Source organism: Lasiosphaeria miniovina (assembly GCF_030549165.1).
Source record: "Lasiosphaeria miniovina strain SMH2392-1A chromosome Unknown B0T26scaffold_8, whole genome shotgun sequence".
Lineage (NCBI taxonomy): Eukaryota > Fungi > Ascomycota > Sordariomycetes > Sordariales > Lasiosphaeriaceae > Lasiosphaeria > Lasiosphaeria miniovina.
This window is the reverse complement of record NW_026848227.1, coordinates 249,058-265,284: the sequence shown is the minus strand read 5'-3', so window position 1 is coordinate 265,284 and position 16,227 is coordinate 249,058. Positions and strand designations below refer to the sequence as shown.

Here is a 16,227-nt window from a genome sequence, read left to right as displayed (position 1 = left end):
TACCTCCAGGCGTGCCATTAATCAATTGGCGCAAAGGCCACAAAGCCCAAGGGCCGGACTTGCTGTCCTAGTATCCTGATCCTTGCCCATAGCGACCCAGGGGGAGTGTAGACGATCCTGTGGCTATGGACTCTGCGCTCCGCGACAACGCCCAGGACGACGTCGTTGGAGTAGGCGCGGACCGCAGTGGACAGGACATCGCCCTGCTTGATCTCCTTGAACGTCGCGCCCTAGAGGTTCCTGTACAAGGAGACTCCGTGGGTATCGGCGACCGCCTTCTCGATCGCGCCGCAGTTGAAGAAGAAGGTGGCGCCGAGATACGACATGGAGGGCTTTCCCCTTGACAGCGGGTGGTGGGCCTCGACGATCCACTCGGCGCAGTTGCCCTTCAGCTCGGTGGTGCCGGGGGCCGTGACATTAAAGCTGGTGTACGTGCACGCGGAGAGGTTGTTGAAGAGGATGTGTGCCGTCGTCGACGTCTCGGCAAAGACGGAAACGCTGACGAGATCGCCCTCTGCGATCTGGAAGCCGGTGATGGTCCACGGCCGCTCCGGCGCCCTAGTTTTCGCCCATGTTAATTCTTTTTTGTTTTCTTTTTTTTTTCTGTTTTTGCTCTCTGTTCTATAGGACAATCTTTCGTATTGATTACCTACCATTCCCACCAGGGGTGGATCTTGTACTCGGTGTCCTGGTGCGTCGAGACGATGCACCGATGGCCAACGCCGGCCTGTAGGACGTCTCTGCTTCCTTTGCCGTTCTCATATTCGCCATCGATGCCGACCCAGGTGCCGGCGGCGAATTCGGCCGACTTCCAGTATTGCGGCTTCCAAGCCCAGTTGTCTGGGTGCGGCCGCGAGACGGTCCAAGAGCCCCAGACTCGGTCGAAGCTGTAATTCTTAGTTGCGGATATGACGGCGCCCGACCAGTTCCTGGAGGGCTCGTCCCCGGTTTTGTCGTCTACCTTGGGAGTGAACAGGGACTCGAAGCCAGGCGTCACAAACGAGCCAGCGCTCGAGCAGACATTTTCCCACCAGAGGAGCTGCTCCGGAGAGTCATCCACGCCGGGTTGGGAGGCAGGCCATGCTTGATCAGGTCGTCATTGCTTGCCTCCAATGGGTTGAAACCCTCAGGAGGGGGGGTAGGCAGAGTGACCCCTGGGGGAAGAAGGTCGTTGGCGGGTCGATACGACAGAGACATGGTTACGGGTTGAGCTTGACGACGGAAGGGGTTGAAAGGGGTAGAAGAGATAATTTGGGTAGAAAATTCGAGTCTGGCGCTGGGTTTGTAATAAAAGTCTAAGGCCGTTGATTAAAAGGCCGGGGAAGGGACTTGATTATTTATGCTTTTCCAGCTCTAGCTTCCTCTATCAGCATCTTCTGCACGTTCCCCACGTCGGTCTGGCCATTCGCTCTCCTTGCTGGAAGGGTGTGGCTCCGGAACCCGGTGTAACAGCCAAGAAACACAGCTGAATACGGCGATATTTGAGGCCCAAGTAAGGCCCCACTTGCATTAAAAAATTGAACTGTGCAGTGAACACCACGAGCCGTGCCAACATGATGCCACCTTCAGTCTTTTATTACCTGCAGCCCTCTATCACCTACACCCTCAACCAAATCAATACTTCTCAACTACAACATGGATTGGTTGCCTCACCGGCGATGATATGCTGCCAAACTCCATGACCTGTGCAATATTCGGGATGTGTTAGTTGGAGGCTGGCGCTAGAAAATACAAGCACTGGCACCCAACAGACACAAGCAGAGTTATCTGCGGCGGGCACGTAACCATCAGTGTGACTTGCCGCCGCCTTCAATTTTTACCTCATCAGTGCGCGCGCAGGATATGAGATTAGAGCGTGGTCTAGTTTTCGTTACGTTATGATTTCTTATTTTTTACAAAGATTCCCGCAGGTCTCCTCCCTTCTTTCCTCTGCCCTTCTTTCCTCTGCACAGCCTACCATACACAGCCCAACCAGGCTTTAAACTGTAATAGCAAGACAGGAAAAGGGAAGATAGGAAGAATAAAGGGGAGGGGGACTTCTACAAGTGCCTACGGTATTTCACTTTGGTTAGCTTTTGACGACAGGACCCGCTTTTGGTTGCAGCCATGGACCCATCTGGTAGTGAGCCCGTCAAGCCTTTCTAGTCACTCGGCCTTGGGAACGGTATCCCGACGCGCGTCCAAACATACACTCCTCGTCCTAATCTCCTCTTCTCTCCTGGACCTCGAGCTCCTCCTTCCCATCTTGCTCGCCTATCCATACCCGCGCTCGATGGCATACCCTTGTCCATAGACGCTCTCAATAGAGCCCGCGGCCTGTATAAATTAGCAATGAACAAGATTAGTTGCAGTTTTAGATGAACCCTTTCTCTGGAATAGGGTCTTCGGGGACTTCCGAGACAATGAGCTGACTCTTAACCAGCGAGAGAAGCAGTGACTTCCGATTGTCATCCGCAACGAGGTGAGCGTAGGCATTGTCGTAGAAAGCGACTGGGCCGACAGATTCAACGTTTACGGCAACTTTGAGTGGAGTATCAATTAGCATATACGTCCATCGGAGTCCAGCGGATTGGTACGGGCATCCGTCCACGATGACCTGGCAGCCTAATCACCAATGCGCCCAAAGACCATATTTGCAGTGAAATACGCAAGAATCGAGGAATTAAACTTACTCCACTTTTTTGACCGGAGCGAAAAGGCGTGTAGAAGCGGGCACGTGAGCAGCAGGTTGTCGTCCTCCATTTCGACGAGTATTCTGTTCATGGCTTGTGTCTCCTTGCTAGGCCTCCTCCGTGAGTCCACCGCAGACCCAGACGCAGGTCTTCGTGAGTCTTGGGAAGGCTGTGTGCTGATAGCCTGTTCAAATTCGTAACCTAATGAGATTTGACGTCCCTTCCCTTTCCATTTTGCTGAATGGCCGGAGAGAATAGTTTTTGATTCGTCCAGAGGCTTAACGCTTCGCCTCCATCGGTCGTTTCGCCGAGCTCCGGTAAAAAAATCGACAATCGCCCGTCCATGGTTCTATATCACTGGTCAGCGAGGATAGTTTCCAGAGACGACTTAAGTTATACACACGTCAGCTCGGCCGAGGTCCTTCAGAATCTCGTCATAGTTTTCACGAGAGCTATCAAGTAGTGCTGGTAGGATCTGGATATGATGCACATCTTGGTAGTCTAGCATCAATCTGCCGCGTGCCGTTAGTTCGCTCCTGAGCTTGGTTGGATTCGGAACTCGGTCGGTTGGGTAGACGTCAAGCTCGTTGATACGGCGCTTTCCAGTGAAGTGCGGAATGGTGAGATTGGCCTTGACGAACCTATATCGAAAAGCGTCGAAGTGAATGTATTGATAAGTGATGTCGAAGAATAAGGGTGACATGGTTTCATCCTTGATATATTTGAACCCGAGGACCTGGTAGGCCTGTTGGTAACCCCATGCATTATTTGCAATCACGAGGGAGTGATGAGGGAACAGTGTCCATAGTAGGTTCCAAGTAATCTGGCCTTGTTCATGAAGCTCGTCCGCGTCCTTGATCAAGTCATACATGTCGTCATTTAGTACATCTTTGATGATGAATTCCAGATGCTCTTGAGCCTCTGCCCCCGCCGCGTCGTCCTCGACACTCTCTTCGAGCTGGCGAGCCCGACGCCATATGTCGTACCTCTTGAAGTAAAGGGGCTCGAACGGCTCAAAGGTCAAGATGCCGTCCTCATCGTTAAAATCAACGTCATAGTCTCGGAAGATGGGACGAAGTTCTGCGCAGAGAAACCGGCTCTGGATCTTGATGTGTGTGGTTTTGTGGGCCTGGAATCCGTGCGAAATGAAGCTCTGTGTCGAGTCCTTGAATTTTTGAATGCAGAGGCTGTCGTATTTAGCTTTCTTGTTATCCGGTAACATGACCGGCACCTGATCGGTATAGAGGATCTCGTTTTTGCCTTCATTCTTGCGGTCGCGGAAGAACGACTTCGACTGGGCTTTTTTACCATAGGACGTTTGCTGCTGGTTCCTGTCTCGTTTCGCCAAGTGGAAGAGACCCTCCTTGATATTGTCGGCGACTTCATCTAGGTATGCAGAGGTCCATGTTAGTGAAGCAATCTCTCATGCCTGCACCATGCCCGAGATGTCAGAGGCATGCCGAGGCAAAGTGATCGCCGCTATTGACAGGGGAGGAAGTTCAAACTGTCGGACCAGCACGACGATACCCGTACAGCGTACTAGCGTAGTAAGGCTGCGAACTCACCAATGAAGTCCATCTCGAAGAAGTTAGGAGATTTTTCTGTGGTGGTATCCGACCAAAGTGCATAGATCAGGCGACACGGCGTTGAATGCAAGATCGGGCTTTGATATTCGGATTTGTTCAAGACAGTTTTGGGTAAATATACAAGGGCCAGGCTCCTCACGATCACTGGGCGATTCTACAGCCAACCAAGAAGCTTCTGGCACTCCTCGCACACTAGAGTTTAGTGGCGGAGGCTCAGCCCACCACCTTCGACCGCCGCGCTTGCGACATCAGCGGCCTCGACAGTTTTCCCACCCTTGGAAGCTAATGGAAAAGTCTACGTCGACGGTGCACTGGGTACTAATGACCCAATGCCACTGGTGTGGCAGCTAGGCCAGGACATGTGGGCGAATGACGATGGACTGCTAGACGACATAGTGAACTGCGTTGTCTCGGTTAGCACGGGCAGGCCGAACATCCGAGGCATAGACAAGTCGGCATATAAGTTTCTGTCCAAGACTTTGGAGGACCTCGTAACGGAAACGGAGGAAACAGCCGCCAATTTCGCTACGGAGCATCGGTCTCTCATTCCTAAGAGTGGAGAGCAGAAGTACTTCAGGTAGGTCTGCCCCATCTCAACACTCCCTAGAAGCATCTGGGGATACTCTTCAAGGAAGCGTGCTGAGTTTGGTCTATTCTAGATTTAACGTCCTGGATGGATTGGAGAATGTGGCCCTCGATGAGCACGAAAAGGTCGACTTGATTGAAGTTGCGACATTCGAGTATCTTGAGACGGATCAGGCCAGACAGTTCGAACTGGATCGTTGTTCAGAGCGGCTCAGCCAAAGGCAACGTAAGTTGGAATACTTGGTTCTGGCTTTCTTTGCCTCACAGTTATTTCCACTAGAAAACCGTTAATTCATGCGGCCTCGCTAACTCATACTTGGCAGTCATAGAATCAGACTCACTGCCAACGTCAGTGAACCGAGCTCCCGTTTATCTTAGTGGTAAGCACGACACCTAGATTCTGGTCGTTCATGCCTGCTATTCCCTCATGCGTTCAAACGGCCTGAACTAATCATGTCTGGGTCCAGACGAGATGAAGTTGGAATGTAACGGTACGTCCCCCACTTTCTATGTAGACTCTAGACAGGCTGCTCTTCCAGGTTGATTTACGTGTTGCGACGCTCTTGCATCTTACTTGAATGGAACTAATGCCGACATCCCGTTCCGCATGTAATATCGTCAAGTCGTGATAATGCACTCGATCAGAGATTGCCAAAAACATGTACTAACTGAATCCTGTACAAGCAGAATGCATCAGGACTCTGCTACGCCACGATACGGCCGAGACATCGAGTGGTGCGGGCTGGTTTAAACACTGGCGTCAGAACATCAAAGACCCTTACGTCGGCAGCTTGAAATGGATGTGGCAAGACGACAGCGACAACGATCTTAGCAAATGGCTCACCGAAAAGAGCGGGATGTGCTGGATCAGAGGCAAACCTGGCTCCGGAAAGTCGGTAGCGATGAAGCACCTGTTTACTGAGTACAAGAGAAAAAGGGGCGACGGCGAGATTGTCATCGGCTTCTTCTTCAACAAGCTTGGTAGCGACTTTGGGAAGAGTCTTGAGGGACTGCTTAGAGTTGTGCTGGCAAGGATCCTCAAATTGTAGCCGGCTCTGTTCAAATGGATTCGCGACGACTACAGCACAATGCTGGACTACGTTCCCGACTTCCGCGACAGAGAGACTCTTCACGTTGACTAGAGTGAGCACGAGCCCCAGGCTGCCCTCCAGCGTATCGTGGACAACTCGCAATACGAAGCTAACATCGACGCAATCAAACACGGTCGAAGGAGACTTCATTAACATCCTCCGCGCCTATTGCAAACCAAAATCCCTCGTTAATGTCAAGGTTTGCTTCTCAAGCACAGCAAACGCCAACAGCGATCAGAGTCTCGTCTCGAGAATTCCCGGCCTTGGAATCGAGTACGGATCCGTACCAAAGTGGCAATGACCTTACCATCTACATCCGCAACTGTTTCGAGGAGGGGGCCTCGAAGTTCGACGAAAGGCAGTGGACAGAGCTTCTCCCCGACGTCATTGAGAAAGCTGACGGCTGTTGGTTATAGATCGAATATGCCGTGTCGCTCTTAAATAAGAAGAGTAATAGCCTTGGTGACGTCAAGCGCGGGTTGGCAAGGCTACCTAAGGAAATGGAAGGTCTATATGAGAGCTTCCTGCCAAGTATTGATGACGAGCACGTCGAGGAGACCAATGACATGCTCGGTATTGTCCTCGCATCAACGGAATCAATCTATCTAGATGACTTCAGATATGTCCTCGGATTTGGGCTGCAAAGCGAATGCGCCTCTCAGGCCGACGTTGAGCGACACGACGACTTCATCAGGACTAATGCTATCCTGAGAAGTCACATAGAGGAACGGTGTAGTCGTCTCTTGGTTGTAAAGGAGCTAAACGATTCTGACGGTAAAGATGAGTCCCTGGACAGAAACGGGAGAGTCCAGCTCTACCACTCGACCGCAAAGGATTTCCTGGCGAATCGGAAAGTTTCAAGTGCTTCTCTTGTGCTCTCAGGACAGGAACTGCACAAACGAGGATCCGAAATTCTTTCTGTGGCGTGTCTAAGATATCTGCGATGCCAAGAAATCCTTCATTTGGCTCAGGAACTGGACAATCAAGGTCTCAACTACTTGCGAACCAAGAGCCTCGACAGTATCACGGCACGACTCCCATTCATAGATTTTGTCTCTATCCTTAGCATTCATCTCAGCTGCCAGGCTGTTCAGATCCAGACCGAGAATGAAGAAGAGATCAAGGCTTACTGGACGCCACAACCACTGGAGTCTGCTTCGCAAGATAATTGGAAGACATGAACTGGGTCTACCAATATCGACTCTATCGACCATCACCTCTGCCTGTATCTACTCAGGACAGGATGCCTTTGTCAAATATCAATTTACAACGGGTGGGGTGGATCTCAATGACCACATCCCGACGTTCGGGAACTATCTTTGTCTCGCAGCTTTCGTGGGCTCTACGGAGGTGGTTCGAATGTTGTTGGAGTTCGAAGACGTCATAAACGATATTGATACCGTTCACTTGCCATACGGGACGGCTCTTACTGTTGCCGCTGGCGCCGGCAGCACAGATGCCGCAAAACTCCTCCTGGACCACGGAGCAAATCCCGACATTACAGGTGGCATATACTACGATCCTCTCACAGCCGCCGCTTCGTCCTTCAGCTTCGACATCGTAAGGCTACTATGGCAACACCCAAGGTCCGCACCGAGCCTCAAGCATAGCAAGTCGCGAACCTCTCGAGCACTTATTGGCATTGGGGGGGCCATTCGAAATAATTTCCTCCTTCAGAATGATAAACCAACGGAAGATGCGCGCAAAGAGACAACCGAGGTGATCATGCTACTCGCACAGAATGGGTTTGAACCCTCTCTATTCTCCGACATCTCGGTGCCAATCTTTCTCTAGTCCCTGTCGGCTAGATCCGCCCAGATCATGGACACCATCCTTCGGGAGACCGTTTACGTACAGATTCGCTCTGAGACAGGCCTGAGCTTGTTCCACATTGCATGCACAGCCGGGAGCTTGGAAATGGTTGAGGTGATTATCAAGAAGTTAAGGGAGCAGGCGGGCCCACTGAACATAACAGACAGGGAGGACAGCACGCCACTGCACTTTGCTGCAATAAACACATCATCGTCCGTACTCGCGTACCTATTGGGACTCGGCTGTGACTCGCTAGATCCAAACGCCATGAATGCACGCGGCTTCACTCCCCTTCACACGGCATTTACCACTGGCACGCTGGAGAGCATTAACTTGCTTTTGGGAGCCGGTGCCAACATCAACGTTATCGGTCCAGATAAAATCACAATGCTTCACTTGGCGGCCCAAAACTTCCAAAACCCCGAGGTTTTGGACCTCCTCTCGGAGATGGACGTCAACTCGCGGGACGAGTGGGATAGGACGCCCCTACATATAACATGCGGGTACGGCGCTCCAGAGGCGGTAGAGTGGCTGCTCGATCACGGCGCAGATCCGACTGTACTGGACGACACAGGGAGGAGCGCTCTCCACTTTGCCTGCCAGAACCAGATACCCGGAAGCGAGAGAATTCTCGAAGTCTTGTTGAAGAAGGGGTTGTCGCCTCGAGATAGGGACTGCGGCGGCAGCACACCGCTTCACCTAGCTTTCCACGATCCAAAGGAGGCGCATAACGACTTGTTCTGGACGCAATACGTGAAGGGCCACTGGGACAGCTTCTCAGAGACGGAGTGTATGAATAAAGTCGTCCATCTCTTAGTTGCGCTAGACGGATATGAAGACTTGAAGGATCTGCGGGATGGGATGGGCAACACCATATTGCATCTAGCCTGCTGGAGGGGGATTGCAGACCTGGTTCTGCTGTTGCTCTCTATGGACGCAAGGACTGACTTGCGTGAGAATAGGGGTTTCTTGCCGCACGAGCTCATGGAGTCTTCTGAGCTCAGACAATATGTTGAGGGTAGGATAGAGGCTCTCAACGGACGAAAGGCCCTAGGAGACGCCTCCAAGCGTTCTGCTTAAAGTGCCGACCTGAGTCTGTTGGACTGTGATTATATACTAATAGAGGTAATTAGGTGGATTTGTGATGCCGTGGCGGATTCTAGATCAGGGCTCATTTATAGCTCATTAATTTTGAGAGACCAGTTCCGCTCCCTTGGGTTCGAGTTCAAGTCCTTGGTGCCCTGTCGGAATTTGCACAGCGGGTGGCTGTCGCGAGTCCTATAGAGGGATCTGACCCTCCCATGTGGAGAGAATTACCGAGCGAACCATTCGATTCGGTCTCGCATTCCCCCGACAGCCCAACACAGTCCACCCGATGCCTGTAAGCTCAGTGGAGCCGGCCCAGGTCTGCGGAATGGTTACTCAAAGGCTATTGAGGAGTTGCAACGGCCAATTTTCTATTTTTCCGTCATCTTATTAGGAAGAAGAACAACTACCTATGTGTGGTCATTGTAACTCGCCACCGGCCGCACGTGTGAAGGTAGGTACTTATCGAAAGCATAGCTGTCGAAAGTGCTGTCAGGAGCCGAGCCAAGACAATTGAGGTGAAATTGCCTGAGGAGCTACACTAGCTCAGAGTGTACCACACCGTCCCATGACAATAGCAGAATTAAGAACGATGTGATGGAGTAGCAGGTAAAGTTCTGCTTCCAGACTCTCAAAAATAGTTTCTGGCGGTGTGCAATCAGCTCGGTGGTCCGGCCTTGGTCTATTCGGCTGCGTAATTCGAGTAGTTCGGGGTGGCAACCAAATTCCTTGCTAAGTTTGGTTAACTCGGGGCCCGAGTTTAAGATTTCAAGCATGATCATATTTATGAAGAAGTCGTTAATATGCGCTTCATCCCACAGGAACAATTCCGCTGCCGCCGTATGGTGAGTCGACTCCAAAAATTCCACGACAGTGTAATGTGCGGCTCTCACGATGGTGTATCCAAATTCTGGCTCATCATTAACAATTATCAGACAGCCGCAATATTCAAAGAGAAATTGCTCATCTAAATCATAAGTTGTTGAAAGCGTAAGGGTTGGAATTGGTAAAGCATTTTTGTACTGCCTGAACAAGGATTGGGAGCGGCATGCCATTCGAGAGGTGCCGGCTGATGTCCCAGTCCTCGTACAGTTTATCGTGCAGAAGCATTAACCCTAATGCAAGTCGAACATAGCCTCGGGGCTCGGTGATAGAAATTTTCGAGAAAACCCGCTGATACGTTTCATTCAAAGTCTCGGGCAGGCTTGCCAGTGCTTTGTTGACGACTCCTTCATCAAGCTTTAGACGTTGCAACGCATCAATGTGGCACACAACCTAGCGGAACCTATTTGCTGGTCCGCATAGCGCTCCCATACTTCTCAGATCTTAAACCAATACTTACATCCCCTTCGCTTTGGCCGATAAAGCATCAAAGACGTCCTCTTTGAGAGCTGGGGGCCAGTTTTTGATTCTCGGGCTCGTCCCCATTTGGGCTCTGACGAATAGCTTAATATCGTCATCGAGAAGAGGATTCCTCATCAATACCGTCTTGGCAAATTCCTTCAGAACATCTTCAATATCGATATACTCTCGACTAATCAAAAGGATATGGACGTTTCGGAACCTTTCGTCGGTTGCAAGATCCCTAATAGCTCTGAGAATGTTTTGTCGTGGCATGCTTTCGTCCACGGCATCCACAACGAGAAATACCCTGTCAAAGGTATCCGTGATTTCCTCAAAGGCGCGGAGAAGACTGCTAAAACTAGGCTCTGAGCCAAGAGAGTAGAGCTTGTAGAGGTAGCCGGGGACCTTCTCTGCCCGACGGCAAAGCTGGTTGGGAACCCACTTCAGAAATGGCGCGGCTTCATCTTGGTTGTGGCCATAGTAGTAATAGTAGTAGACGACACAAGTGTTGTCTATCTCATCAAACTGTATAGTGAGTGCCTCAATTATATGCGATGCCAAGATGGTCTTGCCGGCTCCAGGGATTCCATGGATCCAAACCGAACGTGAATCGCCTTCCAGCCAAGATTTCCACTGGTCTGAACGAAATACCAAGTCGCCAGTCCCGGCCTCGTAGCAATCACCTACCTTGTGATGCAACGGAGACAGATCCGTGACATAGAGCCATTTGTAGACTTCATGCTGCTGCATCTCTAGATCAAAATTAGCCCCAGAACGTGACATGACTATCGAAGCCTGGGAAACAACAGTTGCATTATCACAGCCCCCCAGGCAAAAACCAAACATGGCTTCAAAATATCCTTACCTGTTAGGGTGGCAAAGATTGCCTTAGTATCCCAAATAGACTCCGTGGCCAACGCCAAACTGATTGTGTCCTTGTACTGCTTCAACTCGCTCAGGAGTTTCTTCGCCTTGCTTTCCTTAAAGGGCCAGGCCAACGCCGTCAACATGGCGTTTGCTCTGCCACCTTTCGTCGGGGCATCGGAGGACGAGACATCTGGGTTGTCAATGTCGGGCAAGAGCGCAGCGAGCTTGGAGATGGATTTGCTGCATTCACTGATGGCGTCGGCCAGGCTGTGCAGCGTGGTTTCTTTGTCACTACATTCCGGAAGAAAGCTGAGATTGCCCAGCACGGCCTCGGTGGCAGAGGTTTCGACGAGCATGCGTTGAAGTTCGTGCGGAGCATCACGGACCGACGAGATGTACTTCTTCAACACTTCAATAACCTTCCCCGCGGCGTCGATGACCGAAATGACGCTGATCGGATCCATCTTCGGGCATCCAGTACCAAAACAGTCGGTTTGTAGTAAGATAGCCGGGCAGTGACAAAAACGACCAAAATCTCTGATGGCGGTTCGTATTCTCAGCAAAGCACAGTTGACTGTTCTAGGACTACTCGAGGACAGAAGGACGACCGGAAGTGGCAGCCACAAGAGGATCCAAAAAATTGAAAGGGGCAACAGATTAGACGAAACAAGTGCCGAGAACTTGAGGACTCGAAAAGGAACAAGGACCACGGGCGCGACCCAGAATAGCATCCAAGATCTCAGCAGACCCCCATATCGAGCATTGTGTGGAAAAAGGCGAAGCACCAGTGCGGTATCACAGCATAACTAGACTCTGTATTGCTTTGCACAACACAAGCCACTAACTCCTACAGTCTTTACCGACAGGGCCTAAGTAAGACTACAAGAAACAACCCCCCAACTATTCCGAGTCAGAGACCAATGCCCAGTAAGTTAATGACAAGTAATTAGCAAAATACGGCGGTTACAGCACTCTTCACCAAAGGAAGGTATGAAGCAGGAAAAACGCAGTTTTCTTCAACAGACCATGCCAGATGTGTATATAGAATTACCGCTGCCACCATTCACGAACCAGGTTGTGGGGATACACCGAAACCAGACTCGAGATCGCCATGGGCCTTAATGTAGTACACGAATATATACACGGGACGCTGCAGAAGAAAGGGCACCACGAAAACCAAACCCAAAACAAGACAGAAAAAAGCCAAGAAAGACACCGCTCCCCCCTCCAAGCCCCCAGATACACCGACCAGTTACCCTCAATGCCCCACCCTCCCCATCCCCAGACACAATTTTATAACCCCCTTTCTCCACTAACGAAGGAAAAAACAGAACGAAAAGCCGTGCGTGAAGCGGCTCATTAATTAGTATTTGTAATACCGCGACTCGTTGAAGACGTTGTAAAAGTGGCCTCGGACGCCCTCGCCGTTGAACAAAGCGGGGAAGCGCCACCCCGGGGGAACGTCCGACTCCGAAGTCTTCTTGTCTCGCTGCTTAGGCGAGGCTGCCCAGACGCGGGCGCTGTCGTCACCGGGGCGGGGAACGACAAACTTGGCGACCTGCAGCTCGGTGTCGGTGATGGTGCTACGACTCACACGGGCGTAGCCTGTGCGGCGCAGGCCCTTGTACAAGATGTATTCGCACCAGCGGTCCCAGTCAGAGGGATCCACGTCGTGCATGCCGCTGGTCTTGGAGACATATGTGTTGTAATTGCCCTCGAGCGGTTTCGTGACGAGGTAGGACAGCAGGACGCTCGGGCGCGGTGAGCTACCCATTAGGTTGGCGAGGTACTCGGACTGCAGATGGCGGTCCTCTTCGTCCTCTTCCTGCCCCGAGTGGAATACGAAGATGTCTAGGAGGGTGCCATAGACATCCAGCGTCGCGTGGATGGCGGGCGCCAACTCGCCGACGGGACTCGGGAGCAGGTGGTGCGTCGAGTTAAGGATGGGGAATTTGGACAACAGTGCCGCGCCCCATGTGTGCTTGTTGGGCCCCGGGCCGTAGTCGACGTACATTCCAAGATCCTCGGCAAGGAACTGCGTCGTGTCGCGGTTGCCCATGATCACGCGCTGCAGGTCCGATTTGAGCAAGCCGACAACATCGATTTCCAACTCCTTGATGAGGTCACGCATCCGGTACTCTGAAGACCACATGTCGTTGTCCAGAGAGAAATGAATGGTCCAAATACCAGCTGTGAAAAGCCGGTCCTCGGCGTGATACGGTTTGTAGTCGTTTGTAGGGATGCGGAAGTAGTTTGCGCCAAGAAACAAAATGTTTAGAAGGCCGAGTATGCCAACGTGATACTTCCTGTGGCCGGAAGCTCCAGGACGACGACGGATATTTGTCTTGCTAGCACTTGCCTGTTCCGAGATCAGATCAAAGACACCGGCTCCGATGAAGAGCATCGTGGTGATCATAATCCAGTCCGTATGTTCGCGTACCAGAGGCCCGCCAGGGACAAAAGCATATGCAACGACCCAGACATGGAAGAGGACCAGAAAATTGTAGATAAAGAAGCCGAGACCGAAAACGACGGCAGGGCTCTTCTTGGAGGCGTTCGCGATCAACGGCACCGAAATGGCCGTTAGATAAGTCGCCAAAGCTAAGGCGCCATAGTAGCCAAACCACTGTTGGTAAAGGGTCAGCACTGCAGCGCCAATGGAGCCCACACCGAACGCCGTCCAGGTAGCGACGAGACCAGGCCTGAAGGTCCCAATCATCAGCCCAATTGTCATGGCGGCAATGGTGAACCAGGCATGAACGTTTGACACCGGGCCACGGATCGGGTACCCATCCCAAACCCAAAGGATCATGGTGCTAGTGTCCGACAACAAGGAATGCAGGGCAAAGAACAAACCACCAATGCCGAAAGCAGAAAGCACTGCTGAGCCACTCTTCTTCATAACAGCATTTTCAGCCTGCAGAGGCGCCCATCGAGTAAAACACAGAGCTGCAAAGAAGGCCAAAACAAGACCAGTGGCGTTCCAGCCACCGTTGTCGCCGTGCATAATGGGTCATATGGGATTGTTGGTGTACCAAGCAAATTTGGCGACGGACGACATCACGAGACCGACCATCCACGCGAGAATGCGGGATTCTAGTCTGGCGGGGGACCGAGTCGGAAAACCAGGTCGCAGCCCAGGCAAGACAGCCCATTGAGACGCCAAAGCCGACAGTGAAAAGCCGAATGGTTGGGTTGACCACCAGGTACGCTAGCAGACCGGTCAGGGAAAGGAGATGGAACACGCGCTGGTTGCTGATAACAAACGAGCGTACGGACTTAAGCCCCAGCAGAGCAGGACTGATGGTCGACATGACGAATGCTTCGTAGCCCGAGATGCCCATGTGCCATAGCGGAAAATCTGTGCATTTTTGGTTAGTTTAGTTGAGAGAAGATAAAAATTGGCAGACTTACACCAGACAACGACGCCCAAACTGGTCAGAATGGACCAAAAAACGAACTAGACCTCATTAGACCAATTTTCTGCTGGTGGATGCGGGTCAGACAATACATACGCCATGATACGCATCAGCCGCAATATCGAGGGCGTTGCCAAGCCTGAAACCTGCCGAAATTACGCCTATTGTGGCGCTCTCTTTCCTATTATAACGTCAACCTCTCTCTCATTCGTCGGCGGCGTGGGGGAACAGAGAGAAACCGGGGAAGCAAAAGAAAAGGCCAGCTTACTCTTTCTTAAGCACGGCAGCAAGGACGGAGGACTTGTTGGAGCTATTGACAAACAATTTTAGAACCTGACTTCGTGGTCTCATTGCAACACCGTCTAGATACGTACAAGCCCACGGCTTCTGCACTGTGCACGGAGGCTAGGGCTATCTTGGAAGCCATGTCACGTACCCCTTGTTTGCTCCATTGACATCCCGGATAACTAGTTCGAAGGTGCTGAAGTCCAGCGCCGTCACGGCATCGAAGGCAACGTCAAACAGAATCAGCGACCACTCAAAAAAGGCGTATGTGGTATAGGCTGAAAGAGGGGTATGTCAGCGCACCCAAACGTCGCAAGCAACTACCGACGGCGGGATGGAATGGTCAATCCTACCTCCCGGGACCCGATGAACTTTGTGTTGGATAAAAAAGTAGACTAACGGCAACAAAGTGCCAAAGAATGCGCCGGCAAGGTATTTCCTGTACTTAATCGCCTTCGCGTTGGGGGGGGCTAAGCGCGAGACAGCCGGCAGTCCAAGGAATGGTAAACACGAGGTACGAGATCATCAGGATGTCGTGCCAGTCATGGTCGTCGGTCGACGTGATGTATGTCCACCCCCCGCACGTTAGCGTCCGAACGAGTCCGGCAATGGCAACGGCCTTTGGGAGGGTCCGGCCGGGCCTTGCTGTCAAAAGGTACCACAGCCCGACGAGCGCAAATCTCGGGCCTGACGGACATGATACAGTCAGCCCGGCGTATTGTTGGACGCGGATAGATGGGGATTAGAGGAGCAGAGCAGATATCGCACCTGACGTAATGGCAATAAAGAGCATGAAGATGGACCGCTCGGGGTACCGATCGCCAATGGTCGCGGAGACGGAAGGGAACCACTCCTCGGGGTAGCCATACCACTCGTTTTGCACAATCTTGTGGAAGTGGAGCGAGACGCCGACGATGAGGGCGCTCAGGAACGCAGCTTTTTGCACTGGAAGTTAGCACCTTTGGCCCTATAGTAGACTCGTCCGATAGTGCCATAAGTCGGTCGATCCCAGCACAGAAGTTGCGTGGCAGACAAAAAACTCACCATATGCAACGGCGGTATGTGTCCAGCTAACCCATTGGCCTCCAAAAGAGAGCACGACGGTGCCCGTTTCCTTGTCCTTGTACCGTGATGCCATGGCGCTCTCTGCGATGATGCGTCTGGAGTTTGAGCGTGCCGGAAATCAAAACCGGAAAGTACCCGTCGAGGTCGCCAATGTCTGGATATAAGAGACAGACATAGTAGCCTGGGATCGTTGGTTGCGAGCAACGGCGGTTCTAGCTAAAAGAAACCGCGTACACCTACTATACTTGTCTTCACACACTTCTCACAAGACCTAGCTACTCGACCGGTCTGTCTTTTCGGCTTTGAAGTCCTATTTTCGCCAAAGAACCCTCGAATTGGCTTCCTTCACAGCCTCAGCACCTATTAACAAGCAACGCTTCCTTTTTTTCTACCGGGACGCCTTAGCGTAGGGTAT

At 51.8% G+C, this 16,227-nt stretch overlaps 6 protein-coding genes across 6 annotated transcripts; 2 read left to right on the top strand and 4 right to left on the bottom strand.

The window, feature by feature from the left end:
• Positions 1 to 17: 17 nt before the first annotated feature.
• On the bottom strand, positions 18 to 1,197 carry B0T26DRAFT_680779 (concanavalin A-like lectin/glucanase domain-containing protein; the record flags this gene model as incomplete). Its single annotated transcript, XM_060440539.1, has 4 exons — positions 18 to 215; positions 255 to 558; positions 654 to 1,039; positions 1,153 to 1,197. 4 exons carry the CDS (start codon positions 1,195 to 1,197, stop codon positions 18 to 20), a joined length of 933 nt encoding a protein of 310 aa, XP_060289877.1.
• A 1,156-nt stretch (positions 1,198 to 2,353) lies between these two features.
• B0T26DRAFT_680778 (uncharacterized protein) lies at positions 2,354 to 4,250 on the bottom strand (the record flags this gene model as incomplete). The annotated part of the gene is made up of 4 exons (XM_060440538.1): positions 2,354 to 2,490; positions 2,673 to 2,856; positions 3,076 to 4,058; positions 4,238 to 4,250. The coding sequence occupies 4 exons, from the start codon at positions 4,248 to 4,250 to the stop codon at positions 2,354 to 2,356; spliced, it is 1,317 nt and encodes a 438-aa protein (XP_060289876.1).
• Positions 4,251 to 4,587: 337 nt separating this feature from the next.
• Positions 4,588 to 5,892, top strand: B0T26DRAFT_756606 (uncharacterized protein; the record flags this gene model as incomplete). Its single annotated transcript, XM_060446125.1, has 4 exons — positions 4,588 to 4,835; positions 4,918 to 5,069; positions 5,167 to 5,223; positions 5,531 to 5,892. The coding sequence occupies 4 exons, from the start codon at positions 4,588 to 4,590 to the stop codon at positions 5,890 to 5,892; spliced, it is 819 nt and encodes a 272-aa protein (XP_060289875.1).
• A 1,401-nt stretch (positions 5,893 to 7,293) lies between these two features.
• Positions 7,294 to 8,826, top strand: B0T26DRAFT_756605 (ankyrin repeat-containing domain protein; the record flags this gene model as incomplete). Its single annotated transcript, XM_060446124.1, has 2 exons — positions 7,294 to 7,494; positions 7,729 to 8,826. 2 exons carry the CDS (start codon positions 7,294 to 7,296, stop codon positions 8,824 to 8,826), a joined length of 1,299 nt encoding a protein of 432 aa, XP_060289874.1.
• A 1,518-nt stretch (positions 8,827 to 10,344) lies between these two features.
• On the bottom strand, positions 10,345 to 11,210 carry B0T26DRAFT_599774 (uncharacterized protein; the record flags this gene model as incomplete). Its single annotated transcript, XM_060435698.1, has 2 exons — positions 10,345 to 10,928; positions 11,042 to 11,210. Coding segments are annotated over 2 exons (753 nt in total), but the record flags the coding sequence as incomplete, so codon positions are not given.
• A 1,196-nt stretch (positions 11,211 to 12,406) lies between these two features.
• Positions 12,407 to 15,885, bottom strand: B0T26DRAFT_744162 (Frag1/DRAM/Sfk1 family-domain-containing protein; the record flags this gene model as incomplete). The annotated part of the gene is made up of 10 exons (XM_060444371.1): positions 12,407 to 13,992; positions 14,117 to 14,404; positions 14,458 to 14,503; positions 14,559 to 14,643; positions 14,731 to 14,772; positions 14,899 to 15,025; positions 15,144 to 15,191; positions 15,231 to 15,434; positions 15,516 to 15,683; positions 15,792 to 15,885. The coding sequence occupies 10 exons, from the start codon at positions 15,883 to 15,885 to the stop codon at positions 12,407 to 12,409; spliced, it is 2,688 nt and encodes an 895-aa protein (XP_060289872.1).
• Positions 15,886 to 16,227: the final 342 nt, after the last annotated feature.